The sequence below is a fragment of the Gobius niger genome, assembly GCF_951799975.1.
Source record: "Gobius niger genome assembly, chromosome: 20".
In the NCBI taxonomy this organism is placed as follows: Eukaryota; Metazoa; Chordata; class Actinopteri; order Gobiiformes; family Gobiidae; genus Gobius; species Gobius niger.
This window is the reverse complement of record NC_136871.1, coordinates 8,756,486-8,784,353: the sequence shown is the minus strand read 5'-3', so window position 1 is coordinate 8,784,353 and position 27,868 is coordinate 8,756,486. Positions and strand designations below refer to the sequence as shown.

The 27,868-nt window shown below is 40.8% G+C and overlaps 5 protein-coding genes and 1 long non-coding RNA gene across 7 annotated transcripts in view; 4 read left to right on the top strand and 2 right to left on the bottom strand.

Moving 5' to 3' along the window:
- Positions 1-27,868, bottom strand: part of LOC306980135 — an 857,770-nt gene that overhangs the window by 397,677 nt on the left and 432,225 nt on the right. The gene's annotated exons all lie outside the window — the stretch shown is intronic.
- Positions 1-27,868, bottom strand: part of inka2 (inka box actin regulator 2) — a 373,123-nt gene that overhangs the window by 244,390 nt on the left and 100,865 nt on the right. The gene's annotated exons all lie outside the window — the stretch shown is intronic.
- On the top strand, positions 147-6,671 carry shisa4 (shisa family member 4). Its single transcript, XM_079579347.1, has 5 exons — positions 147-405; positions 2,646-2,823; positions 4,030-4,166; positions 4,251-4,436; positions 6,429-6,671. Exons 1-5 carry the CDS (start codon positions 309-311, stop codon positions 6,467-6,469), a joined length of 639 nt encoding a protein of 212 aa, XP_079435473.1. The 5' UTR covers positions 147-308; the 3' UTR covers positions 6,470-6,671.
- Positions 10,979-17,156, top strand: lmod1b (leiomodin 1b (smooth muscle)). The gene is made up of 3 exons (XM_079578820.1): positions 10,979-11,361; positions 14,062-15,789; positions 16,363-17,156. The coding sequence occupies exons 1-3, from the start codon at positions 11,146-11,148 to the stop codon at positions 16,387-16,389; spliced, it is 1,971 nt and encodes a 656-aa protein (XP_079434946.1). The 5' UTR covers positions 10,979-11,145; the 3' UTR covers positions 16,390-17,156.
- timm17a (translocase of inner mitochondrial membrane 17 homolog A (yeast)) lies at positions 18,670-21,630 on the top strand. Its single transcript, XM_079578378.1, has 6 exons — positions 18,670-18,760; positions 19,578-19,677; positions 19,760-19,823; positions 20,285-20,413; positions 20,637-20,747; positions 20,827-21,630. The coding sequence occupies exons 1-6, from the start codon at positions 18,735-18,737 to the stop codon at positions 20,901-20,903; spliced, it is 507 nt and encodes a 168-aa protein (XP_079434504.1). The 5' UTR covers positions 18,670-18,734; the 3' UTR covers positions 20,904-21,630.
- The window catches only part of LOC306980110 (ras-related protein Rap-1A-like), a 35,709-nt gene continuing 30,366 nt past the window's right edge, over positions 22,526-27,868 (top strand). Inside the window, exon 1 of the mRNA XM_079579350.1 lies at positions 22,526-22,570. The gene's annotated coding sequence lies outside the window, so the exon portion shown is untranslated. The remainder of the gene's footprint in view (positions 22,571-27,868) is intronic.

Sequence of the window (27,868 nt, the reverse complement as noted above, 5' to 3'; positions counted from 1 at the left end):
AACAATTTACATCTTAATTTTATTTTTTTCTGGCGATTGCCGTTTTAATTTGAGAGCATGTGCGGTACTGGCATTTCCCTGGAGCTGGAAACTGCAGCACTGATCTGGCAACCCCGGATGTGTCATTCCCACGGATAATTTACAGCGCTGTCTTTCAATCCGCTCCCGTTTCTTTGCGCTTCCCCAGCAGCGGCAGCAGCGGCAGCGCTATGTCTGAGCGCGACCGTTAGCCAGACGCGTCAGCAGCTAACGTTAGTTCAGCTCCCTCTTTCTCTGCTCGAGCTCCCCTTCTTGCTTTATTTTGGATTATGTCGGACTGCAGCAGGATGATGTCTCCGGCGGGCAACATGTCCCTGATCGCGTCGTCTTTGTTGGCGCTCGCCGTCCTCCTGAGCTGCTCTCCGGGTGAGATAATCTGTCCAGGCCGCACACCGTTAGCGGCGTTTGTTTTCATCGGTAGCGCGCGCTGCGGCTAAGCGCACACGCATGTAGCAGCGAATAAACTGTGCATTTTGCTCTTTTTTTCATGCAATAATCAGTCCACAATGTTAACATCTTGAAGCTTTGTAAACACAGCCCAAATCTTAACGTTCAACTACTTTCTTAACGAGCATTGTCTCATATCGAGAACAGTTGTTGTGTTCTCCATCATAAACATTATTTATCAAGTGCTAGGGCTGTAGAATAAAAACATAATAAGAAAAGAGTAAATGGAGTTTTCATGAATAGTTGTTTAAAAAAAAAAATCCGGGAATAAATATTGATCAACATTGCTTGCATTTAATTATTTACTTGCACATTTAACATTACATTTTTGTAAATAGAGGTTCCTGAGCTGCCATCTGTACGCACTACTTTACTGTAGAGTAGACACATGACAGCTCAATGGTTTTGTACAGCCCAATATCACAACTGTGACAGCTCAAGAACCTTCATCTGTCATGGACCACACTTCGTCTGACTGAGAGTTTAAATATTCTTTATTTGTTTATTTCTAATAAGGTCATTTCTTATGAGTTTTTGGTGGAGAAATATTCTGGTCCCCACTGTGTTGATTTTGACAACATATTTTAATTTAGTTTCAGTCTTAGTCTTTTGACGAAAATGTAATTCAATTTTAGTCGAGATATGGTAAAAAAAATATCTTCAATTTTAGTCGACTAAAATTGCAAGTCAATTTAGTCGACTTTACATTTATAATTTTCATTATGATCATATTTAATCTTGTTCCTCTGCTTCATGGAGCTGCTCCACATGAACAGAGCTCAGAGCTTTTCCTTTGGCAGAGAATTGACATGATCTGAGGCTCTTTCAGACGGTCATTGGAAGTTTGGATGATTTTAGTCTCTCCTTTTCATTTTTATTTAGTCTTATTTTAGTCGACTAAAATATCTGGACATTTTAGTCATAGTTTTAGTCTCATGAGAAATGTTTAGTTTAGTGTTAATCCAATTTTAGTCGTCAAAAATCTCACTTTGACTAAAATTAAGGCTAAATATTTTAGTCGACGCAATTAACACAGCCTGGTCCCTGATCAAAGAAATAACATTCTAAATTATTTGAATGACTGGCGCCCTCATTCAATATTTTTTCATATTAGGCAGCTTTGCATGCCGACTTATTTAACTGCTTGGCATCATTTGCGTAATACCCTCCCTAATTAACCTTTTGTAAGTGTTTCAAAACATCTTCCTCAGATGACTATAGTGTCCGTCAGTGTCCCGTTCTTGAAGCTAGTGCTCTTTGTGCCATATCTTAACCTTGCATTCAAGATAACGAGTTCTATAAGTGAGTTCATCTTGTCGACCAAGTGTCATTGCCATTTTAAAAGAGGCCAACATGTCTAAGAGCAACAGGCATCAGGGTTTAATGCACTACATACTGACTGTTAGAGAAATAACAGTGGTGTTCGAGAGGATAGATGAAAAACATGCAGCAGTCTGGATGTCTTATGCAGGAGAAGTTTATTTACCATCGGTGCGGGACCCAGAGACATGAACTCGTGACATTGTACTAGTCCTACCATTCAAGTCTGTCTATGCCTCCACAGAAGAGGGATAAATACCCTCTCAGAGCGTCAGACTGATACGCAAGCATTCAGTGGCTGAGAGTGGGCGCCTGAGCCTCACAGTCAAGGCTATGACAGAGATAGTACGACTGTACAGCCTGACCCAGTATGATAAATAGCGATTTAATGTTATCTTCTAACAGTGACAGATTTAAATCTGTATTATTAATGTGTTGTAAAAGGTTGCATGGGTTCCCTTTTTGCCAACTCATCTTCAACTTTCCAAGTTCATCGCACAAAACCTTTTCTTATTTTTTTTACTTCAAGGCAAGGCTGTATATCTGGAACTGAGAATTCTTTGTTTTGAAAGTTGAACCACCAACTCCAAATACAATAGTTTTCTCTTTCAGCATGTCAAAATAAACACTGGACTGCACTACATACTTTCCTCGTTATCGTTCTCCAAAAACTGGCAATTGCGCATGATTGGTGTCATTATGAAAGAGGAGAAACAAAAACAAAAGCACATGTTGCAAACCATTGCTTATATGTAGCAGAGGAAACTGATATGACTTGCTTAAACTGGATCTCTGTTCCATGGTGCCTTTCTCTTACTCTCCCTCGTGTGGCTTTGCAGTGAGTGGAAACGAAGACTGCCTGTGGTACGTGGATAAGAACGGCACGTGGCACAATGGCTTCGACTGCCCCCTGATCACCTTCTGCTGCGGCAACTGCCACCGCCGCTACTGCTGCCTGGACGCCTTCAAGATGATCACGGAGCGCGAGCAGAAGCGGTGCATGCTCTTCCAGTTCAGGTGAGGGCTACATCTGCAGGCCACTGTTAATCAGATGACTTATTGATGAGTTGTACCAGGAGTCAGAGATTAGGTTCACTGTTCAAGACTCCTGCTCCAGGATTAAGTGTCCACCACAATGAAAACAACCACATACTGACTGACCCTGGGCAGATGTGGAAGCTGATAGTTTATCGATATCATTCATGCCACGTCCCCTCAGTCCAATCTCAGAATCACTTTCCACAATGTTTTCCAACCACTAACGTCAACATTTAACTTTCTAAAAAGTGGGAAAATAACATGTCATATCTTCACATCATAGTGAACACAAACCTGTTTTATTAAGACACAATTGTTACAACAAAGAAATTCAAATCAATTTGATGCAAAATATGTTTTACTTTCTTGGTAAGCGCAGAATAACATCTTACGAATAATAAAAGTTGTTTTACTGCAACTGCAATAATAGCTGGAGGGTATTAAAAAAATAAGAAAAGATCACGATGTGTTCAACACAGACATATTGACATCTCCCTGTGGCTGTGTTTGTGTTGTTCCTCTGCTCCCTGTAGTGCAATATTTTCTCATTAGTGTTTAATGGCATCAGCTCTGTGAGCTTTAAAGGTGGTTTAAGCCGCAATCCCATGTGAGAAGCTGAGGATAATGCTGTACTAAGCAAAGTGTGTGTGTGTGTATGACACAGCAACATGGCAATTTTCCCTTGTTGCACCAAAAACATTCATCACTGCCCAGTAAAGCGCAGACAACAAGCAGCTTATTAAAACGGACAGCATTGAGATCTGTGGGCGGCTGAGAAAGACCTGGAGTGGACTGTTTACTTGCATTAACACTGCTCTGAGCCAGAGCCGTCTCTGCTTAAGCAGGAGAATAACTGGGAAAATAACGAACTATTGCGAGTCTAATGTGAGCCAATGAAAGCTCCTTACTTGGGCCAACTTTTTCAAATAATTAAAAAGTTTCAAAGTCTCGAACTTGACAGTTTATCAGCCAGTCAGAAACATGCTGGAAGGTCGCAGTAAAAAAGGAGATCTGAGATGTGCCCAAGAACCAATTAAGCAAAGAAAGAGATCGTCCATATTCACTGCTGAATTTATATACAGATTGCAGTTTGTTAAAAGACTTGTATTTGCTTTCTATTCTGCACAACTCTCTCCAATGTGTAAACATTATTATTTCAAAGCCCTGTTTGGTGTCTTTTTGTAGCCCCACCACTCTGGCTGGTATTGCCTCTTCCATTCTGCTCTTCGTGGCTATCATCGCGACAATGGTCTGCTGCTTCATGTGCTCCTGCTGTTACCTTTACCAGAGGAGGCAGCAGAGAGGGAGGACACCGTATGAGGGTATGTGTGGCTGATCTGGAACAGTTTAGTCACATAACAATTAGAGCTTCACTTGTTTACGCTCTGTTTGTTATTTGTCCACAGTCCAGCACATCCCCATGGCCAGTTATCCAGTGGAGCCCATGTACGATGCCTACGGGAAGCCCCTGGGACCAGCAGACTATCCCCATCCAGGCTACCCCATGGCCCCTCACTATCCAGGCATGCCTCCACACTATCCCATGATGCACCCTGGTCCTTATCCGCCAGTAGATCCCGCCTACAGCCAGGGTAAGAGCTAAGCTTAGTTTTGGAATGTTCTCTGTCATTGTGCAGGACTGTATTGCAGAAACAAAGTTGGTTTGCAAATTGATCTCATGGTATGGCAGTATCAATGCATTATCAGCCAGAGGGATAATTATGTGCTGTTGTAGAGCAGAGGTGTTAAAACCTTTTCCATTGTAGACTGGATATTGAACTGGTGGCCAATCCGTTCATGTGGGTGCATTTAGCAGAGGTTTCACCCCTTCAACCGCACTGTTATTTTTTTACTTTCTGAGGTTTTGATTGTTTGCATTATCCAACTTGTAATAAAAATGTGTGCCAACTCGGCAAGAAGCCTGAGGGCCAACAAAGCTTGGGTTGAGGACCACGTTTGGGAACCTCTGTTATAGAAACAAATGTTATTATAGAAAAGAAAATGCTGCTTTTTTGGTAAAGATGCTCAGACAGGCCTTTTTCAATTAATATTGTGACATTTTTAAGAATTCAGGCATAAAGATCATCCTAATCAGAATGGATTTTATTTTTATTGTCAATGAAGGTACATTCACAAATGAAACTAAATTTTCTTCGGTTCATTGTGCAACATAAAACCTGTAGTATTGATAAAGTAAATAGTCTATAAGGGCACGCAAAATAAGATACAATAAAATAGGAGGGACCATGTATAAAAGATTTTTATAGGAAGATTTTTTATTATTTGTACGACCGTAAGCGATAAAATATGTGGTATTACGAACCTACCAAACTTAGAAAATGCTTGGTAAATGTTTTTGTATTTGTTTTTCATTTTTTATCATTTGAACGACCATAAACGATAAAAATAGGTCTTATGGACCTGTCAAAGGACTAAGAAAATGCTTGGTAAATGTTTTTGTATTCCCTTCAACTCTCCTAAATATAAAATGTGTACGTTCATACATGAGTACAAATAGATGCCACCATCTACACCTGGTATCTATCAAGAGTTAAACTGTAAAAAAAAAAAGAAACATTTGTAAAGTGAAAATGTATGTCACAAACTGCAGCTTCAGGTAAGTCAGGGGTAGGTTTTACATAAGTTCTGTGAATTTCAACTCCTTTTGAGTGCGCAAGTGCTCTCCTTTTCCTGTGAAACCATCTGCTGTCTGTAGCTTGTTTGCTGCTCAAATAAACTAATAATGAACTAAACTAAAAACTAAAATAGGCTACAGGGGAAAAGACAGACTGATGAAGGGCAAAGGCCCGAAGAGCCAGTGAGAGCGATAGATACAGACGGCATCTCTGGAATGGTCCATATATGGTCATGTTTGAAAACAGTTAAGGGGGAAAACAATTTGGAGAAAAATGTAAACTTTCTTTAATTATTCAAAAACTACTTTAACAAATGCTGAATTATGAACATAGTTTTCTACTAGATAAAGATACAAAGACATGGAGAGGAGCAAAGTGGTTCAACAGCCCATAAATACAGAAATAAAAGAGAATGCTAACATGATGCTTCATGTTAGCATCGGGCTAATGCTAATGGTTAGCTAGTGCTAGCTACAACTGCCATTTTTTTCACTTCTACTGAACAATCTGCTGTGAGAAAATATTCATATGGGCCCGATGTACACTTGACTTTACTTATGAGTGGTAAATAAGTTAATATTTCACCAGAAAATGGCTCAAAAGAGTGGAAAATTGTGTTTCTCTAAAGACTCTATTTTCCCCCTCGGTGAAGCCACGCCCCCTTCTATGACGAGATGCCGTCTGTATCTATACATAATTGGTGAGCATAACAGTTGTGCGGATCTATCTTTTTTTCTCTGTACTGTTTTTGATCCAGCACACTGGTTTAGAGCTGTGGATGTGCGAAACCTTAATAAGGTTGTCGGTTTTTGCCTTGCAACTGTATTGCTAATTATTGTTGCATAAATGTGAATTCTCCAAGTTATTAGTTCAGTTTTGTCTTTTACTGTCTACTTCGAACGCCTCTTGTTCAAGCCAAACTGAAATTCAACGCTGTTTATTTTTCAGCTCCTCCGCCGTACTCCCCGCCTCAGTATCCGGGTCACTGATGAGCCGAACGGCACACCGCACAGTGCACACGTGACGGCGAGGACAGAGAATGGACCACTGGAAAAGAGGAAGGCAGCAATACACTTCTGTCACCACACACCGCTCAACACGACCATAATGTCATACTAATCAGAGGTTTCTCAAGTAAACAGCCGCAGCAGCACTTTAGGCGATTGCTCTTTTATATGTGAAAACTGTACTTTTGGTTTGGATTATGTTTTGGGAATTTTGTCTGTCAACATGAATTGGATTTACAAATACTAAAATCAAATGCTAAAATTGAGAATACCATGGAAAGATCTTTTCTAGTGTGTTTGAGAGAGACTGGAAACAGGGTTAAGCGCTTGGTGTCTCGGGTTTACTCGTTTCGAACATCATCTCATTCTATGTTCAAAGTTTTGTCCATCCTCCTTTCTCATATATTCTGCCAGGTTTAGGTAGTATGTGCGCTGTGTAAAGTTAGCGACACCACAACCGCATGCTACCCAGTTACAAAGTCTGTCCTTTTCTCTTACGCTTTTTGAAATAACTCGTCTTTTTTCGCTGTCGTCAGATGCAGTTGAATACATGTCTTGCAGTTATTTATTTTTTTGTGACATATCGGATCAGGGGAGCTGCAGGCCGCGCCGTGGCGAGAACGCCCCGCCTTACTACAATTAACAAAGGTAGTGACTACGCTATGACTTATTTTTGTAAAATGTAGCTGGATATTTTTAGTCTAGTATTGTTTTAAAACGGTGTTGTTCAGGACATTTAACTTGGCGTCTCTTCCATTTTTGGAAATTAAAGGTCATCCACGGTTCTCCCTGGAAATAGTGAATCCTTCTACTGAACCCTGGACACACACACATCCTTTGACATCAGTAAATGTTTAGTAATCTTCTGTAATTCCTTCCAAACGCGTTTCTAACATCTCGATTCTTCGTGGGGTTTTCGGCAGCAGTTTTACTTCCGGGTTTGTGATGGCTAAGGTTGTAGTATCGCACATAGTCACATGCAGTGCTCAGTATTGCCAAAATCAAAGCCTTAAATGTCATTAATGAGCATTAGATTAGATTCAAGCTGGCATTAAATCTAAATTTATTGGAAAATTATGACATTACTCAACAGATTTTACTGTATAAGCTCATCGAAAATACCAAAATGATGGTCTGAAACATATTCAGCTGCAGTTTGGGCTAGGAGTGTGACAATATATTGATTTTCTAATATATCGCGATATTCAGCGGAATGATACGATACCGATACTTTTTATTCCAACACTTTTGATGATGTCATGCATATTAATGATCAGCGTCATGCATATTAATGAGGCAGCGGTGCTCCACAGTCAATAGAGGGAAGTGACTAAGAATTCAGTCAGGACAGCAGGGGGCAGCACTGCAGTTTTTAGCACTTGGACCAAATACAGACAGACACACAAATAAATGACTTTTCATGATTGTTTTCTAATTACTTTTTAAATAGGACTGTGGTTTCTTGTTTATTTAAATGTAAATGAAGTCACTGACAGATCTATAGACCCATTTTCAGTGTGTAAGTCAGGGATCACTTATAAAAGTGGCACAAAGCACATGAAAAGAAATGTAAATTATGAATAATATGTAGTATGTTAAAATAAAGGTTAAAAGTAGCATTTTTTTTTTTAATATCGTGATTATTGTAGGTTATTTTTGTGCAATATATCGATTATTGCAGTATCGGCGTATCGTGAGCCATGTATCGCGTATCGTATCGAATCGTAAAGGTACCCAGAGGTTCCCACCCCTAGTTTGGGCTGAAATTCACACAAAAAATTGCTCTGAGATTTCCGATTTTGTCCACTTCAGATCTTGTAGCTGTGTTTGTGGCATTAAAATAGCGTATTTAGACTTCAGAAGGTCTTCTTTTTGCTTCTGCCGGTAAACCCTGTGCACACGGCAAGAGCTTTACCTCAAATATATCATGGAAATCAGACTGTGTCCGGCTGAGCTCTTGCTTTCAGTATTGTGTTGTAAATTCACTAACGGGTGACCTTTAGTTTCTTTGAGATTAAGCTAAAAAGCCAAAAATCATGAAGTCACTGTCTAGGATATTAACTTATAATTGAAGCTATAATTACATGGCTTGCAACGTAGCTGAAGGTATTAATTTGAAAACGTTGACACTGTTTGATATTTCACACTTGAACCGGGCTGTATAGTCACTCGTATTTGTACTAACAGGTGGCTTTCAGGGTTGACACATGTTGTACTATGTAATACTTCTTGAATTATGTAAACGGATTTGTAATGGACTACTGCGACTACTACGTGTCGCTGTGTACAGATGGCTGCTAATGGACACGTTTGCTCCGGATCTGAGCTTGACAGAGCCGTTGTAAAGCACAAAATTGAAAAGGGGAATTTTCTTGATGGGGATGCTTTTTATGTAGTTCCTTTTGCTCAATGCTGTTAATATTTATTTGTGCTCCATGAGTGTGTTAAAGAGACCGACAGGAGTGGAGAAGGGGGGGGGGACTCGTCTGAATAAACGACTAGGTGTCAAATGACTGTGAGACATTGTAATATAGTGGGGTTTTTTTTCTATTAACATAAAATTTAACTTTGGAAAAAAACAAAAAACGTTTGTGTCTTTATTTTGGTGCATACTCTCTGCGGTGGGCTTTCATCCAGAGCCGTCACAATGGGGGAGCAAACAGGACAATCGCCCCAAACTAAAGGGGGGCTCAGTTAAAACGACAGGCTACTAAATGTAATAAGAAACAAATCATATTAACTATTGATTATAAAAGCACAAAGATAATGGCTTTTGCTTACGCCCATATTTAAAGAATTGATACTTGATGCTACATTTTACAGCCCTGCTTTCATCAGACTGATCTTATTTACCACCCTGTGAAAAGTGGAGCTTGCAGTCAGTGTGCCTCACAACAACTCCCAGAACATCGTTACATACAAACAGGGATTCACATTTTATTTTTACTAATCAGTGCTTTTACACTTTGGGGGGGTGGGGAAGGATTTTAATCAGCTACAAGAGTACAGAGCTTTCAAATTTGTATTTATTCTAAAGCGTCATGCCTTCCAAACTAAATCAGTCCATTATCACTGTGCAGTTGGTCATGATTTGCCATGTGTGATTCTGACCACCAGAGGTCGACATTTCGATTTTTTTTCTTCTTTTTATTACATACAATAAAAGAGGGAGCCACTAAATTCAAAATGTTAATTGTGTCCAAACTTGATCCTAACTTTACAAATATATTTGTAGCATCTTAATTCTTCACAGGTACGAGTTTATAGGCACATTTCACAACTTGCAGGGTCACTTTTCAGGGTCCCCTTCACAGAAATGCTGGCAAACTAGCTAACAAGTTTATTAAATTGAAACAAATGTTTTATAATAAGATGCACAATGCATGGTAGCACAGCGGTTAGCGCTCGTGCTTCACTGCTAGAAGGTCCGGGTTCGATTCCCACCAGGGAAGGGGCCTTTCTGTGTGGAGTTTGCATGTTCTCCCCGTGTCTGCGTAGGTTTCCTCCGGGTACTCCGGTTTCCCCTACCACTAAAAACATGTGCAATAGGCCAGGATGAATGTGAGTGTCTTTGTGAGTGTGCATGGGGGACGACAGATGGAAATTAGCCCAAGGCTACAATCTGGTGTGGCTTGTTTACATGCATGAGACCCATGTATGTTCATTAACATGCACTGTCCCGACCAAATAAACCAATAAATTGAATTAAATTCAATTTTCTCACATGTCCGAGTTTCATTCGTTCCATTCAGTTCGGTAACTACTTATTTGAGTAGCTTTGTCACATAGTAGTTTTATAGTTATTATTTTGGCATAAAATAGTGGGGGGAAAACTTTATTGCTGACATATGAAAATGAACAGAAATATATAATTTATATTATAGACCCTTATCCCTATTTTCATGTATTTTTGGAAGTATAATTATTACACAATTTGATGTTTTGTCTGTTACTGCAACAAAACTAAAACAAATCACACTTTTATGCTCAGTTATTCAGTACTTTTTACTCACTAAGTACTTTTTACCTTTACCTAAGTAACTACTTTTGTCATAACTTTTACAGTAATGTGTAAAATTGATTTACAGTAACACTGCCCTGAGTAGATATTTTGGCTTCTCTACCCATCTCTGCTCTGGACATTTTCTGATAAAAATACAATGCAATGTTTATAAAATCGGATTTGATATCAGGCTGGAAACACGAGAGGAATTGAACTGTAAAAACATTAGAGAGGAAAAGAGATTGGGGGTTAAAATTAGGGACGTTGCTCAGTCCTTGTAATCACAGATGTTTTAAATATGAATTGTGCAATAGGACGTCTGTGCAGCTTGTGCTTTGGGGTCTTTGTAAACTGCAGCCCTTCCCATTGCCTTTAAAGGAGAGTGGACCCTGCACTAAATATGGACATGCACTTTCGCAGGATTTTGAAGAATGCCCCCGCTCCCCGGTGCACTTTGATGATGCGAGCCTCATGTAGTTCGTCACTGCGCCCTTTACTGCGAGACAGCCTCCCCAGTCCAGCCTGCTTGGAAAGGTCTCCCGTTCTTCAATGTGACTGTCTCTTTGGCCTATGTTATTGTTATTTTATTGTATTTAAGTGAAAGAGGACTCTGACCATTAAAAAGCCCCTGAAAAGCTTTAGATACCAATCAGCCATGTCCAGAAGAAAGGTGAAGGGCCTGACCCGCACGGGACGGCAGGTGAGCGAGGATCCTGATTTGGATAACCTGCTGTCGACGCTGTCCCCGGAGGAAGTGGAGGAGCTGCAGATCGACCTGAGCAAAGTTCCAGACCTCAACCCAGATGATGGAGCTCTCCACAAGGAGGCAGACCCCAGAGGGAGGCTTGGGCACAGGGAGCAGTTACAGGAGGTAAGGGTGCAGTATTTTGTAAAAAGAAGAATCATAAAGAAATGTGTTTGTTGTTGTGTCAGTTGTTGGCAAAAGTGCCATGTTTTGTCTGTGGCATCTTCTCCAAACATGGTGTAAGCTGTCACTTTCTCCTGAAGATGATAGATCAGATATCCAAACCACAGCAACATCATTCTGAATTTGTATGTTGTAATTCAAGGTTTCAAAAGTACAGCTATGACACAGTATGATGCTTGGAAGAAACCTCAACATACAGCCATGCATAATGCAACAGCTTTTCATCTAAAACCATGTCCACTCTACATCTGGTACTTTAATAAGTATCCTGCAGCTTTAAAGTTTGTAGGTCCATAAAGGACAGCTTTAACTTGGTCTAAGTGACTTAATTGTTCAAATACATGCAAAAAGAAAAGAAAAATTGCCCTCAAAATTTAACAGGATGTTCCCTCCAGCCCTTGAGCATCGCAGTGCTCATGATGTGTGCAGGCACCACTGTGGAGGGCTAATAGATTGTTACATAACAAGCCACTGTTCCATCTAATGATAGCCTTTGTATGCCATTTTTCATTTTGCTTGAAGCCAACGACCACCTCGACCTTGCGCACTCATCGTCCGTCAGCTCATAAGTGCTGGTCCCTCCGGCTGGCTTCGGTGCCAGCAAAAATAATCTTCCGAGACTAGCTGGGTGCATACTTTTCACATTCTTAGTTGTTTTTCTAGTACTTCAATCTTTGGGAATTTTCCTTCACGACAGATTTTAAGCTGAATAAGCCATAAATGTGTTAGCGAACAAAATGCGGTTCTGTATAGCGTCCTAATCCCACTTTGAAGGAATTCCTTGGTTGATTGCTCCGATGCTCACTGCCTTTTATGGATACATCTGCCAGGGCTACGGCCGCACACAGCAAACAGATGGAGACTCACAAATCAAACACTTACAGAGCTATTCACAGCAAATGTATCCCTGCGCTGTAAAAAGGTTCCTAGCGCTTTGGAGACTGTAAACACAAGGGCCATTGGAGAAGGTGTGTGTTTACAAGGAGCCCCTGGAGAAGGAGATGTTTGACTGTGAAACAATGCAGGGGACTGGCTTTGACATGGAACACGTCCATCATTGATTATTACAATTATACATCATGCAAGCCAGTAACCTTAAATTCCCTCACCATGATTTAATTGGGTAGAGTGGATTTTTTTTTTACTCAAATGGGACTAACGTTACTTTGACATTATTTAACTCTAGTGGGAGTAATAAGTTGTGACTTTGAGTATTGAGTAAAAGTCTGACTTATATTTTTCAGTAGAGACATGTATTACGAGGAAAAAAAAGCATAAAATCGAGTGAAAATCCTGATATATCCAAAGAAAATACGATGTAAATGTATAAAAATAAACAATTTTCCAAAATGTGGTACATAAAACTGTCAAACTACATCTATTATCTGCTCAAGTATGAGTACAGATACGTCATAATATTACTCAAGTAGAAGTAAAAAGTACCGTTTGGTAAAGCTACAGAAGTAACCAATCTATATACATATGATGTGCCCAAAATGGCTACTGGCTGTACTTGTTTGAAATTATTGGGCTAGTGCTAATGCGTGAGATGTGTTGTTGGCTGTATCAATATCCATAACATTCCAGAGAGGTTAAAACAACCCGAACATCATGATTGCAATGACTATGTTCATTTCTGTTTGAGTCGTGAAAGAATTGGAAAAACCTGCATAAACATTCATGCCTGACCATTTACTTTATGTAATTTATTCTAACAATCCAGGCAGATATAAAAGTGTACTGTTCCTACATCATACTTGTGCTGGATGTTCGGGCGGCACGGTAGCGCAGCGGTTAGCGCCTCCGCTTCACAGCTAGAAGGACGGGGCCTTTCTGTGTGGAGTTTGCATGTTCTCCCTGTGTCTGCGTAGGTTTCCTCCGGGTACTCCGGTTCCCCCTACCACTAGGTAGGAGTTCTGACCATCAGCCTGGCTTAAATGCAGAGGACAAATTTCCCTACGGGGACAATAAAGTATACAAACAAACAAGCAAAATGTAACCTGCTCGGTGGTGGTAAGCTACTGATGTAAATGGTAAATGGAAACCGCTTTTCTACCTTTATCAGGCCCAAAGCGCTTTACAGTAAGGAACCAGTCACCCATTCACACTCTCATTCATACACCAATGTACGCAGACACTGGAGGCAAGTAGGATGAAGAAGTAGGATGTGTCTTGCCCAAGGACACAACAACAGTGTCCATTTGTGGGAGCTGGGATTCTAACCCACGACCATCCGATCACGAGACGACACGCTCTACCAACTGCACCACTGATGTAGCCTGTCCTAGGGTAGACTGACGGAAGCGAGGCAACCAGTCTGTGCCATCGGCCCCTCCAACCACTTACTCACTGCATTCATTCTGGCCTATTGTACATGTTTTAATGGTAGGGGAAACCAGAGTACACGGAGGAAACCTATGCAGACATGGGGAGAACATGCAAAACTCCACACAGAAAGTCCCTCTCTGGCCAGGGATCGAACCCGGACCTTCTAGCTGTGAAGCATGAGCTAACTGCTGTGCTACCTCCAGTTTGCTTTTATTACAGAAACCTAATAAAAACAATGCTTTGTTCCATTTCCTGTACTGTGTGTTTTAATATAGTATAGCTCGAATTAATGATACCCTCTGTTTTGTTTTGCAGAATGACACAAAGAAGGACAGTCGAAAGCAAGACTTTGGGAGAAAAGTGGGTGTGAGCGAGGAGAAGAACGAGGACAGAAGATCAAGTCTACGGAAACAGGCCAGCCTGCAAAGTGAGAGCAGTGCCAATAAGTCGGACGACCAAAACAAGAAAGGTCCTGAAAGTTTGAGAGATGAAAGGAGTCGCCTGTCGGGTAGATACAGGCCACAGGAGAGCAGAGACAGTGAGGTGAATGAGAAAGAGAGTCTTGGTGACCATAGACTACGGAGGGACAGAGAAAGTACGGGCAGCAAAGCAAAGGATATGATCTCCAAGCTCCAGGAGAAGAAAGACGACAAGGAGAGAGACAGAAAGGATGATTTTAGGAAACGGGATGATAGCAAAACAAAGGATATAATCTCAAAACTGAAAGAAAAAAATGAGAAAGATGTCGGGAGGGACAGGAGATCTGAAAATTTCAGGACGCAGGGACTTGTCTCAAAAATGTTGGAGAAGCAGAACAAGGCGCAGGAAAGTCAGGAGAGCAAGGTGGAGGAACATAAGGCCAAAGCAGATGAGAAGAAGGCGGAGGAGAGCAAGAGAAGGGATGGGAAACTGGAACGGCAACAGTCACAGAAGGGAGATGTTGTGGTTAAACAGGAAGACAAGGGAAGTGAAGATTTGGTGAACCATAGTGATCATGTGAAAGAGAAAGATAAGAGTCTGCCAAAGAAAGCGGAGAAGAGTGAGGATTTGAAAGTGAAGGCGAAGTTAGACGGGGCAAAACCAAGCAAAACCGATGAGAAAATTGTCAACTGCGTGGTTAAAGACTCTCCAAAGGGTAAGACGAAAGAGGAGGAGAATGAGGACGAAGATTCGAGCATGTTTGATGAACTGATGGAGCAGGTTCGCAGCAACGACCCCTCCCTCACAGAGCTCAACGTCAACAACTCCGAAGTCATCAAGACGAAAACGCTGATCGAGTTTACAGAAGCTCTGAAAAACAACTCCCACGTCAAGACTTTCGCTTTGGCCAACTGTCGGGCCGACGACCACGTTGCATACGCCATATCGGGCATGCTTCGAATTAACAAGACCATCACAAGCCTCAACGTTGATTCCAATCTTCTCACGGGCAAAGGCATCTTATCCCTCATCCAAGCACTGCAGTACAACTCCACACTGACCGAGCTCCGGTTTCAAAACCAGCGGCATGTCTGTGGTGGGAAAACCGAGATGGAGATGGTGAAGGTACTCAAAGAAAACACCACGCTGTTGAAATTGGGATACCACTTTGAGTTGGCTGGACCCCGGATGACCACAACTAACATTCTGAGTCGGAACATGGACAGACAAAGGCAGAAACGGCTCCAAGAGCAAAAGCAGGCGCTGGCTAATGGAGAGAAGAAGGAGACGTTGAATGTACCCAAAACAGGAAGTCCGGCTTTGAGGAATTCGCCAAGAGCTTCACCAAAACCGTCCCCGATCCCGTCACCGATGCCGTCTCCGAAACTGACACCCAAAAGGGGAACGGTCGGAGGACAGGCGCCGCCACCACCTCCACCACCACCTCCAGGAGGGGCACCTCCACCTCCCCCTCCACCCATGCTAGATATAGACTCACTAAAAAACTCACTAACGCCAGTTTCACAGAGGAAGCTGGATGGGAAAGGCCCGGGCGGCAGCAAGAACTCAAGGGATCAACTGCTTGCCTCCATCCGGACAAGCAATGTGACTCAACTAAAAAAGGTTTGTGTCTTTTAGCTTGGCCAATCACATTTGCTGTTTTAATATGTAACTATATTGTCAGAGCCGTGGGAAGATATTTTCGTTAGGGTGTGCAAAATTTACCCCCAAAACGCTTTTTCTGTGCATATTTCCTATTTATTAATATTCGCAAACTATCCACCAGGGAGTGCTGCAGCGCCCGTAACACCCTGGGTTCCCACGGCTTTGTATATTGTCATTATTGTGATATTGCAATAGAAATGTTATCATAATGGACATTTATAATATATCAAATTAATATCCTGGTACACATAAAAAAGACATGGTCCTTTGCTCCTTCCAGTGTGGCCAACATGAAGAAAAAAAAGTACAGAGCAATTGTGATTTTGAGATGAAACAATGAGACTTACCTTAACGTCATAATAAATTATCACTCAGTGAGATTTTTACAGAATACCATGCCATGAGATTTGGATATCGTTACGCTAAGATTGTCTATTTTCAGGGTTTTTGCTTTACATAAAATACAAAAAGCTCTGCAAGTTTTCTGAATACGTTAAGCATTCACTATGACTGTCATGCTTTTCTTCACAGGTACCGGTGCCCAAGTGGTTGCAGTAAAACATCTTGGAATAAAAAGTGAAGAACTATATGTAGGTAAAGCCAGATTTTTTAAGAATTGGCATAAATATAGACCTGAAGGAACATAAGGAAACAGAAAACTATGTAAGGTCAGGTCATGGATGATGGAGCGAACGAGCTATTGATGGACACTTACTGTATCTTATTCATTCAGAACAACCCTATTTTTGTTAACTGTAGCTAACAAGTCTTACGTTAAGTCATAAACATTGCCCTGAGCAACACCTGGATTCTGATGAAGACGTGATTTAACACTGGCCGGAGTGAACGTGGCCATAGCAATGCAATGGGACAGATACCATCATCAAACAGATGGCCTCACGATGACTTCTCCTTCAAACACTGGACCAAAAGACTGTGGAGAATGAGTGAAGCTGAATGTACAGAATGGTTTGTTTGTAACGATGCTTTGCTGAGTATTTGCACTAGAATATAACAAGATTTTTATTATATGTTTTTATGTGGTGAGTGCTTGAGCTTTCGAGAATACAGAATAACCACAAGAAACCAAATAACTGTTGTAGGACCATTTATTTACTCATACATTTGTTATTGTTTGTTTTTTTGTAGATTGGGGGTGAGTGGTTGGAATGGGAATATCAGGGAGTTGACAAACATGGCACCCTTATTTAGATTGTTCATAATAAGGTACTTTGTCAATTAAGACATCTCAGATAGTATTGAATGAATTTTAATGCAGTCTCCAAGGTGTCATTCTTACGTAACATAGTCAGTCAATCAGTATTATCAGGAAGATTATACAGAAGCCTACATGGTGTATTTTAGCTTGGGAATTTGATTATATTTCATACTTTATGTCTTAAGTTAACATACTACATACAGCTGTTACATCACGTTGACTTTTGCCGTCACAAAAGTCTGCTAAACATGATTAATTTGTGTGCAATTGTTACAGAACCTGTATGTCTTCAAATAAATGCTTAAAAGTGTATATTTTGCAAGTGTTCTCTCAGTCTCTAAGTAAAGGTAAATAAGTGTGCTAATTGTGGAAAGTATAGGCTCCTGTGCTATGTCGCTAAGTAGTCTACAGTTTTATACAGTAATGGTGATTGATCATTAACTTTGATTTGTCTGCCATTTAACAGAATGTGTAGTGTTCTTTTATATTAAGAGGTAAAATCAATATTGCTAAAATATTGTATGTGAGATCTGTTCATCTTAAAGAATAATTAGAAATTGCCTCAAATCTTTTAGCCATTGAGCAGTGACATTTGCTGTAGATCAGTAAGAGTATGCCTCATATCCGTCAGCTGTGTGGACAAACATTAGCTCTGTATTCACAGAAGGGAGCAGTTAGTTTATGTCTCCATCGCTCTCTCCTTGTCCTGCATCCACCAAATGTCTATATTTGGGCATTTCTCAATGAGTACTTGTGCTGCAATTCATTCCTTTCTTGTTCCTAATAATGGGCTGTAAGCCAGACAGTGGTCTGCCTTTTGCTTTAGCTCTTTTATGACTGGAGAAGAAAATAAAGCCACTTGTCAGTGATTGACAAGATATGGCAGGATCATCAGAGGTGGCCAAGCTAATTATAAGTGGGTAGTATAGGCAAGCACTTTTTAGAAGGAAGCGTGAACCCACTTTTTATATATTATAAATTAAATCAGGCCTTTAACAAATGGGTCAAGCACCTTATTCATTTACCACATGCTTAGACATGGTCAAAATATGTCACAATTTTTTATTACTACTAATTAAGAGGTCCAAAAACTTCCCTAATTTGCAGTACACATTGCTTTAATGTGTTTCACAACTTTCAAAGAGCATGTATCGGGTCTTTAAAGGCCCTATACCTGATTTATTTTGTTTACAAACAACACAATGAACGATGAAATTGAAAATTAAATGGTTAGTTGTGGGCCTAACTCATTCTTAACTTTTCAAACACATTTCTAGCATCCCCTATCTTAACAGGGAGGAGTTTATATGAACGTTGCGCAACTTGCAGGCTCACTTTACAGGGTCACTGTTATGGAAATACTAAGACAAGTAGCTTGCAACTTCATGAGAGTGATGCAAATGCTTTCTAAGTATATTCACAGTATTATTTTCACAAATGTCTGAGATAACAATAGTCTGAAGGAGGACAAGAATTTAATTCCAGAAAAAAAAGTGTAGTGCTTTTAAGTGTTTTAATTAAAATTGACGAATTTTTCCCAACTATATATATTGTTCTCTTTTCTATTTCTTTTTGTAATTCATTTTCACAACATGTTGTTTTCCCCAATGCGTCCGTTACTTTAACAGGTCGTTACGTCAGGTCCTGATAGGTGTGACGTCAGAGGGAACATTCAAGGAACAAAATGGAGGAGTATGCCAGAGAGCCTTGGTAAGAACTTTTACAAAATATATTATTTTTTCGAACTATTCAGACTTCTCATTGTCCATATCCTTGGTTTGCCTTACTACATCATGACAATGTATCTGACTGCCCCACAAAGCTACCTGACAGCTTACAGATAAATTATCCCGGGTTGTTAGCCTCCGTTAGCATCAGCGCTAACTCCACATAGGATTCTAATGACAGCTCGTGCTAGCATCAGGCAGGCGAGGTTCCTATCACGTTGAAGTGACCTTGCGGCTGGCTTGTCACATGTCATTACAGTTGCACAAACATGTTGATTGTCTCTTATTAATGTTCCTTATGTATTGTGTACAAGACATGTGATGACTTCCCTTTACTAATAAGGTAGCATTTGTCAGAGATGCTAGCCAATTTTATTTACATGTTCTATAACATCTAGCTAGCATCACATTAGCATCACCGTGATTCTGACATAACTAAACACTTCCAGTGGTTTGTTCATGTGTTATTTCGTGTTTAGATATGATACAATGCTTGGCTTTTATGTGGTTCGTTTTGGTGGGTGGTCAGTTTTATTCAGTGTTGGTTTTGAGAGCAGTTTTTTCAGAATGTTGTTGGCAGAAAATTGGGCAACGCTCTGTGTAACAACTGTTTATAAATGTCAATTTTAGGATCTTTCTTTCTTTAATTTGTTGACATTGGTTTTTCGTAATCCTTGAATATCCGTGGATAAACACTGCTGTACATTCCCCTACCATTTATATGTCTAGTTTTTTCTTGGTAGCGTTGAGGCTTATTATTGTTTGAGATGTTAATGTAATGATATTATTGTTTTTTGTAGTCCCTGGAGGATTGTGGATGACTGCGGAGGAGCGTTCACAATGGGGGCTATAGGTGGAGGCATATTTCAGGCTGTCAAAGGCTTCAGGAATGCACCCTCTGTAAGTATTTTTGATAAGTCATGTTCTTGACTTTTTGTTGTTATTTTACATAGGCTGAACAATTGTTCAATTTAATTTGCAGGGGATGAGCCACAGAATGAGAGGGAGTTTGACAGCAATCAAAACTAGAGCCCCGCAGCTTGGAGGTAAATAACTACTACCAAATTTTGTAGTGTACTGACAAGAACCTTATGAGTTGTCTTGTTTTATACATTAATACTAAAGGACATCACATTTTAGTCCATAGAATTGAATTATGTATTTAGCATGCCAAAATATTACGTTCAGCAAAAGCTATGAAAGCATATGGTTAGTTTTTAAAACACAACCAGTAAGGAGATCATCCAACACAAAGATTATTTCCTTAAACTACAATGAGAAATTACTTACTGGTCTCATTGTTCATTGTCTACTTTTTTTGTCCAGAGGAATTGGGGATGTGTTTTTTGTTTTGTATGTATTGTATTGTGAACTTGTTGGCAATACCTGGCTTTTATAACAAAGTCCTAACTCCTAGAAGTGAATTATTATTCTTAGTTTATCCTATGAAAAGTACTACCATGAAGGTTTAAAAAATCTTAACTCGAATGTCACATTGGGCTTTCAGGAAGCTTTGCTGTGTGGGGAGGCCTCTTTTCTATGATCGACTGTGGTTTAGTAAAAGTACGAGGCAAAGAAGATCCCTGGAACTCAATCACAAGTGGAGCTATGACGGGAGCTATTCTTGCTGCAAGAAGTGAGTAATCCATGCAGAATAAATATTAGCCTTTTTTCTCAGCAGGATACGAATTACAACAGTAGAATTCATATCTTGTTTTAGTATGTTCTCAATTCAACTCTTGATCAACATAGTACACGTAATATGCAACATTTACAACAATTAGTAACAGCTCTGTACCTGATCCTTGCGACTAGTTGGAGTTTTCAAAAGCTAATGTAATGTATTCTGGTTTTGACAGATGGACCTGTGGCCATGTTTGGCTCAGCAGCAATGGGTGGTATTCTCTTGGCGTTGATAGAGGGCGCTGGTATCCTGCTAACAAGATTTGCTTCTGCACAATTCCCTACAGGTTAGTTAAATGAACATTAAATTGCATATTGAATGCAGCAACTTTTTTGTGACTTACCTATTATTCCTTTTTTCTTCAGGACCCCAGTTTGCAGAAGAGCCGGCTCCTGCTCCAATGGGGTCTCCCTCTTTTGGAGACTATAGACAGTATCAGTGAGAGACACGCTTGCTTTCCGCTAGGCCCTTTTTGAATTCCTTGCTGAAGTTACAAAACATGAATGGAGATGGACAGTAGCCACATAATCGTTTGGACTGTGTGAAAGACGTCAATGGACATTAGTCCTCTTCATTTTGCTTTATTAAAAGAGCAACACGGACCGGAACTGCCTTTTGCCATCTCAGCCTTGTCATCTGCGATGTTTTCACTGGACATGTGTTAGCTTGTGTATTTTGGCGTGTGCTAGATGACATAAGCTGTTTTTTCTGATAGGCCTTGAATACTGTAAAATTTAAAATAAAACATCTGCTGTATAGTGACAGATGTGAGCAGTGCAGAGTATAATCATTTATATATATATTCTCTATAGAGTAAAACATCTATAAACATTCTCATTGGTCTATATTTAACCTTATTTTGTCATCGTCACAGGCTGACTATTGTTTTTGAGATTTGTATTTTTTTTTTGCAAATGCTTATCTCTATCCAGCAAGCTATTCCTGAAATTTTAGTTTTTTTTAATTGATTTATTTATTGTCGGTGGTGTGTCTGTTATCACATTATTTAATGTGTAACTTTTACATTTAAAAAGTGGAATATTTGCAAATGACAACCTATGGCACATCGGCAACATTGACACGACTTGAGCAAAGGGGTTGTTGATATTATATCTGTTTGACAGATTATTGTGCGTTCACATGTACAATAAAATATTTGTTGTAATGTTCCTGTGTTGTGACTAATTGTGACACGAACCTGGATTCACAAATGATTGCAAATGTTACAAATCCTGTTAAGGCTGGCGTCAACAAGACTCCATTATCTCCCACTTCTGCTTAACATAGAAACAAAAAATATAGTATAGTTGGGTTATTTAATCTTGGTATTAAGATGCCTGAATATAACACATAAACAGAGGGACTTTTTTTTTCTCTCCTCCTGACCTTTTGTGTATGAATATTATTTGTCCACTAGATGGCAGTCCACTCTAAACATGTATTGGTTTCCACTACATGGCTATAACAAAACCACCTAATGGCACATAAGGAAGCATTTAGGCCTCTTCCCTTCATTTACCCTGAGGCTTGTGTCATACACCTGTTTATTAGTGGAGATGCAGGTCAAGGATTCTCACCATGATGGTTTTAATTAACGTCGAGAGGTTCAACTACATCAGCCAGACAGACAGCTCTCACCTAAAGTTTAAGTTGGGACATTCCTGATGGAGGATATGTTCCAAATTAGTTAGTAAATCTGCCCAGGTAATTAAACGTATTTAATTGGAACACTTCCAGATCTCCAGATTAGTGCAGGGCTCTGAGCAATTAATTACACACTCACTTGCTGTGCTTTATTGTGCAATAAAATACTCCCCTTTATGGACTCCGATTGTTTGAATGATAATGAAAACATTGGTTCGTTTATACTGTGCAGATGGGTATTTTGCATCACTTTTAGGACAGAAGGGAATCAATTTTACATGTGTGTAATTTCGGTAATCCTAATTTCACTGAAGAACCGTTATCATGCAAATGCTGCGGGAGTCTTGCCCATGTGTCATGCCCTTTTAAGAAAAATGAGAAACAGCGCGGAGTGACGTCTGCTGCGCACAGGCTGGAGCTGACACTTTGCAGGAGCGGCGAGAGACAGACAGCGAGCGACAAACGGTGAGTGCAAATGCCAAACTTTCGTGGCCGCTAAAACCTCTGGAAATGGGTCGTTTACGGCCTGGCGCGGGGCTCGGTTATTCCTGACCTCTCGGGCGGACACGGCAACGCGTACGGGCGCCGGTGCTTTTGCATTGTACATTTAAAAGAATGTGTAACAGGCTCTTAGCGAGTGTGTGCACTCCCCGTTTTAGTCAAGGCCAGGCGGAAGGGCAGGTAACGCTAGCGTTTGCTGGGTCTTTCGCGATCCAAACGCCGCACAGAGCTTGGTGTAAAAATCTACCAACCATGTCCTTTGTAGAATTGTAAAACCGGCTGCTGTGCGATGTGTTTTTGACATCCTAGCTCGGGCAGGAATGCACTCAGAGGATAGGAATGTGGCGGCTAGCTAGCACGGTTGCTAACGAGAAGCGGCTAGCGGCTGTGAAGTGTCGGCGGCCCCGTTGAAAGCAATGGGTTAAAGCTAGCTAGTTAGCGGCGCAAGCTAACGAGCCTGATAACGGTGCTCAAGGCAAGTAGCGTGTATGATATTGGATTGTTTATGAGCAGATGTCGACCCCCGTCCATCGGATTAAACTCCGTGCCGTTTTATGGATTTATCTGTAAGCAGGCTTATCATTTCGAGCACTATTTGTGTTGGGCGTTATGTTAGCCGGTGTGTAATAATCACACAGTTGGTAGTTGGTCTGTCTGTGTGTGTGTGGTTTTAGTCGCAGCCACAGATTGCGGGGATTTATCGTGACCCGGTGTGATAAACGCATAAGCTACAGAAGTAAACAAATTAGGTAGATTCAGAAGTCTAAAGGAGATGTGTGTAAGAGCCGGGCTTTATGGCAGTGGCAGCCTGTTGGGAGCAATTCGTGTAAGACAGTCACAGGAAAGGTGTGTGCTCCGCTGTAAACTTGTAATAAAGACCTTATAGTTGGCCGGGAGAGTGTTTTTGCTTGTATTGGATTGGATTCTTGGATGTGGATGTGTGCGTATTGAACATGTCACACTCACAAGACTGATTCATTTGATGCACTTACTATTGGCTGTCAAAGAAAGTACTATGTGGATTACTTTAACCTCTTAAAGGAGTAGTTCACCGTTTTTCCATACTGAGATATGTTCTTACCTGAGCATAGACGAGTTGATACGTACCTTTCTGGTCTTTGTGCGTGCCCGTGGAAGAGCGTGGTAGCTTCCAACTTCACCCCCATTTGGACTTGTAGAGTTCGGGAAAGTCTACAGTCACCATGGAGATCGGCCATCTTTGCAGCTGTTAGCATACATTTCCATTGACTAACATTAGCTAAAAACAGTTTATAAAGTGGAGAAAATAGCCGTGGAACAGCTCCGTTAGCTGCTGAGTTACTGCTGGTAAATACACTGTGGTCTCCAAGTGTTTTAATGTGAACAATAACTCCAGTATTTTAACTTCTAAAATCTCCATTAGTTTACAATTGCTGCTAATCCCATAATGCTTAGCGATATGATGTCACATTCCCGAACTCTATAGGAATATACTGGCCGGGAGAGGCCAAATGCTAACAACATCTTTGGTCGTTTTGCGTGACTGAGTGCACGTTCAAAGACCAGGCAGGTACGCATCAACTCGTCTGAGCTCAGGTAAGGACATGTCTCAGTATGTAGAAACGGTGACTGTTCCTTTTTAAGTTACCCCCACCTGAATCGAGCTCATTTTCTCCAGTTTGGTTTTACCTAGATCTTAAAGCTTCTTGAACAAAGTGTCAAAAAAGCAACAAAAATGACAAGAAAACGAGCATGAAAACGCAACAAGAAAAGCCACAAAAGAGCCAAAATATAGCCACAAAACGGCAACATAAAAGTGGCAACAATTAGATGGAAAAAGAAAGTGAATAAAGGGAGACAACACGGCAACAACGCAAGGAAAAGGATCAGTTTAGATCAATTTTGTAGGTCTTAGCTTTCAAATGAGACATTACTCTGGTCTAGAAGCTGTAAAGTCAAGAAGCTGTTGCATATGAGTAAAGCCGACCTGGAGAAAATGCGGTTAAGAGGTTAAAGGCCACAGTACCTCAGCCATGCAACTGTTTGACTTTTCTCAGTTCGTCTTATAGTTACTTTAGTAGACTTTGTGCCTTTTCTTTTAGGAGTGTCTGTGCTTGACACCAATAAGGGCAGAATGACGTTAGCCTGTTTTTATCTTCTACTTTATTCAGGGTATTCTTAGTACAAAGAAGTTCAAATCCATCTTCTTTTGCGTTGCAGCTTTGTGTCTCGTATCACCCCCCCCTCCTCAGCCACACACAGCAGTTTTGAGCCACCGCCTGCAGACCCCACTTCCCCATCTGTGCGGGTGGTTATGCTGCTGTCTTGTGCACCAAACAGGAACAGAGACTGGAAGGGGCTATTTTAGTGACAGCTCCTCCAGTTCCATCCTCTCACCGGTATTATGGGGCTGTCTTGTCTCGAGAAGCGCTGTGGAAAGAGGATGTGGTTACAGGTCAGGGCCTGCCGACTGACAGCGTTTTTTTTTGTTGTCAGTTACACATCTTTGACATAACTTAGTCACAGGCAGTGCCATTTTGCGTGGCAGCTGCAGTTTCAGTGTGACTCTCTCTCACACTCTCTTCTCAATTGTGGTCATATCAATCAGAAATGCTGATTAGGGAGAATTGCTGCAACATGGACTTGATATCCAGTTGTATATTTACATGGCATCAGAATAATCCAGATTTTGATCGAAGTTCAGTATATTTCAATTTCCTTTACAGCCCCGCCCACAAAAAACAACCGAGCACATGCAAATGAGAAATGAAATAAAGTAATTCAAGTGGAATGACAATGTAAGCCAACGCTATTCACATGTGGGAAACTATTAACTCATTTCAGACCTGACTAACCACTTAAACACTACACTGGAATGGATGGTATTCGTCATACTCTAATTTATTATTGCGTAAAAGCTCAATCTACTGCTCTTATTTGAGTTGTTGATTCTATATTGTTAATTCCATGACATATTTCAAGTCCCTCGACTCACTTTCTCTTGATAAATGTGTGGAAAGTATGCAGTTAGTCTTGACATAAAAATATAGGCCAGACTGCGTTTTGGAAAAGAAGAGCTTTTAATAGCAGCAGGCTGAATTTTCCTTTTCGGCCTCAATATTTCTTGACAGATTTATAACATCGTAGATTTTAGATATGCAAATAACTTCTGCTTTGAACTCAACATGCGCAACAACAAACATTACAATCGGTCAAAGTTGACTGGACAAGTTTCTTTGATGAATGATATCCAGTTTCAAGTTTAATCTAACAAACTGTTGCAGGTAATTGTGTGCAGCTCATATTTTCCCCGGTGTCATACATGTTATCTCGAAAAAGAAATGTGTGTAGTTGACCTCGTAAACCCAAGTTTCATAACGTGGTTAAGTCGTCTTTGTGCCCGCGCTCAGTCAGAAGCAAACTTCATGAGTTCAGTCATGCTTCCTCAGAAAGCTCCCACTACTACTAAAACTACAACCGTGGCCTGTTTTCTTTTTCTTTTTTTTTTTTTTGCATTTGTTGACTGATGCCTCATGTGCTGTCAGCTTTTCCCCCCTGAACCTGGTGATTTTTAACAAGGCCTGTGTGAACATGTGATGTAATGTGCGGCTCCGGCAAAGGTAATGAGTAACTAGTGGCTTATCGGCATCTGCAGCATTGCTATTACCCGGGACACCCAAACCGCAAGGGACTGAAACCGCTCAAAATGCCATGTTTGCAGGAAAGCGATCTCACACGAAAACCCTCATGGGCCACAGGATATGAGCGTCTTCATCTTCCGCAATCGTTTGACAAGAGGGGAATGAATGAGAGGGAGGTGTGGGGGGGCTGTCAGTCACACGAACGGACGCTGAGTCAGTTGTTGTGACAGCTTTATACGTCCAGGATTAACCCGTCCAGACCAGGAAATTGTGCGCCTGGATGCAGTAGTTAAGCCCAGTTTAGTCCTATCATTTATTTTTGTCCACTTTGAAGCTTAAATAGCCCATGCGTTGCTACATCAGCGTGTTCTTTGACCATGACATGTTTTCCCGCAAAAAAAACACAGCTGGAGTTTTGTTTCATTTGTACGTTTTCGAGCAATTGCATTATCCATCGGTCAGTCTCCTTTATAAAGGGTCAAAATACACTCGCCAGAAGTTGTGCTCCTCTCCTCTCCTCTTCACAGAGAGCTTAGGGCTGAATTGTTTTACCTATTTCTTATGTTATGTTCTTTTAAGTTGTATAGCATTCTGTAGTTTGAATTGTTTAAGGATAATGTTAAATATGGCATTTCCTCCATAAAGTGTTGTTGGTTTTAGCTTTGAATAAGCCCATCAAGTTTACATCTTCTATGGAAAAACTTCGCAACCCACTGAAAATTGTTAACTACAGGGTTAGCCACTTTAAAGGAATAGGCCATCATTTTTCCATACTGTGATACCTGTCCTTCAGCCCGTTTGGAGCTATAGGAATATGCTGGGAGAGGCCAAATGCTAACAACAACTTTGGTTTGGTCAACTTTTGGTGCGGGACTGAGGGCACACAGTTCTTCCATAATGTGATATGTTCTTCGCTGAGCTTAGACGAGTTGATGCGTACCTGTCTGGTCTTTATGCGTGCCCGTGGAAGAGCTTGGTCGCTTCCAACTTCACCCCCGTTTGGAGCTATAGGAATACATTGAGAACGGCCAAATGCTAACAACATCTTTGTTCGTTTTGCGTGTCAGAGGGCATGCACAAAGACCAGACAGGTACACATCAACTCGTCTAAGCTCAGGTAAGAACATATTTCAGTATGTAAAAACGGTGGCCTGTTCCTTTAATGTATAAGACATTTTGTTGTTTGTAGAGATAATTGTATTTTCTTAACAATCTCAGCTTTTGTGATGCGTATGAAAGTGTTTTAAAAAGCCAGAGTAAAGCATAGACCTAGTGTTGCGGTCTTGCCAAATGTCCTGTGCCGCTCCTTATTTGCAGGGGTTACTACGAGCGGAGCCGCGGTCGTGTTTTGTTGTGTTTCGGCTGACAGCAAAGCCGTAGTGGTGGAACTGGCGAGAGGTTTATTCAGCCAGATATCCTTAAATGGCCCTGAGCGCGTTCGAGCGGGGAGACAAAGTGCGCTGCAACGCCTCGTGAAGTTTTCCTGGACTGAAAGTTTGTATACAATAGCAGCGCATCCCATTCTGTCATGTCCTATATTTAGAGTTTGCTCAGTTTTAGGGATGGCTGTGGGGAGCAAATGGGCTGTGTCATATTCATTGTGTCACTGCGGAATAGAGATGACTCAGAAAATTGGCTTTAA

Bases quoted from the DNA above. Each gene is read 5' to 3' on its own strand.
- lmod1b (XM_079578820.1), top strand. From the start codon at position 11,146: ATGTCCAGAAGAAAGGTGAAGGGCCTGACCCGCACGGGACGGCAGGTG. The intron at 11,362-14,061 runs GTAAGGGTGCAG...TTTGTTTTGCAG, and splicing joins ACAGGGAGCAGTTACAGGAG to AATGACACAAAGAAGGACAG. The intron at 15,790-16,362 runs GTTTGTGTCTTT...TTTTCTTCACAG, and splicing joins ATGTGACTCAACTAAAAAAG to GTACCGGTGCCCAAGTGGTT.
- timm17a (XM_079578378.1), top strand. From the start codon at position 18,735: ATGGAGGAGTATGCCAGAGAGCCTTG. The intron at 18,761-19,577 runs GTAAGAACTTTT...TGTTTTTTGTAG, and splicing joins GAGTATGCCAGAGAGCCTTG to TCCCTGGAGGATTGTGGATG. The intron at 19,678-19,759 runs GTAAGTATTTTT...TTTAATTTGCAG, and splicing joins GCTTCAGGAATGCACCCTCT to GGGATGAGCCACAGAATGAG.
- shisa4 (XM_079579347.1), top strand. From the start codon at position 309: ATGTCGGACTGCAGCAGGATGATGTCTCCGGCGGGCAACATGTCCCTG. The intron at 406-2,645 runs GTGAGATAATCT...GTGGCTTTGCAG, and splicing joins CCTCCTGAGCTGCTCTCCGG to TGAGTGGAAACGAAGACTGC. The intron at 4,167-4,250 runs GTATGTGTGGCT...ATTTGTCCACAG, and splicing joins AGGGAGGACACCGTATGAGG to TCCAGCACATCCCCATGGCC.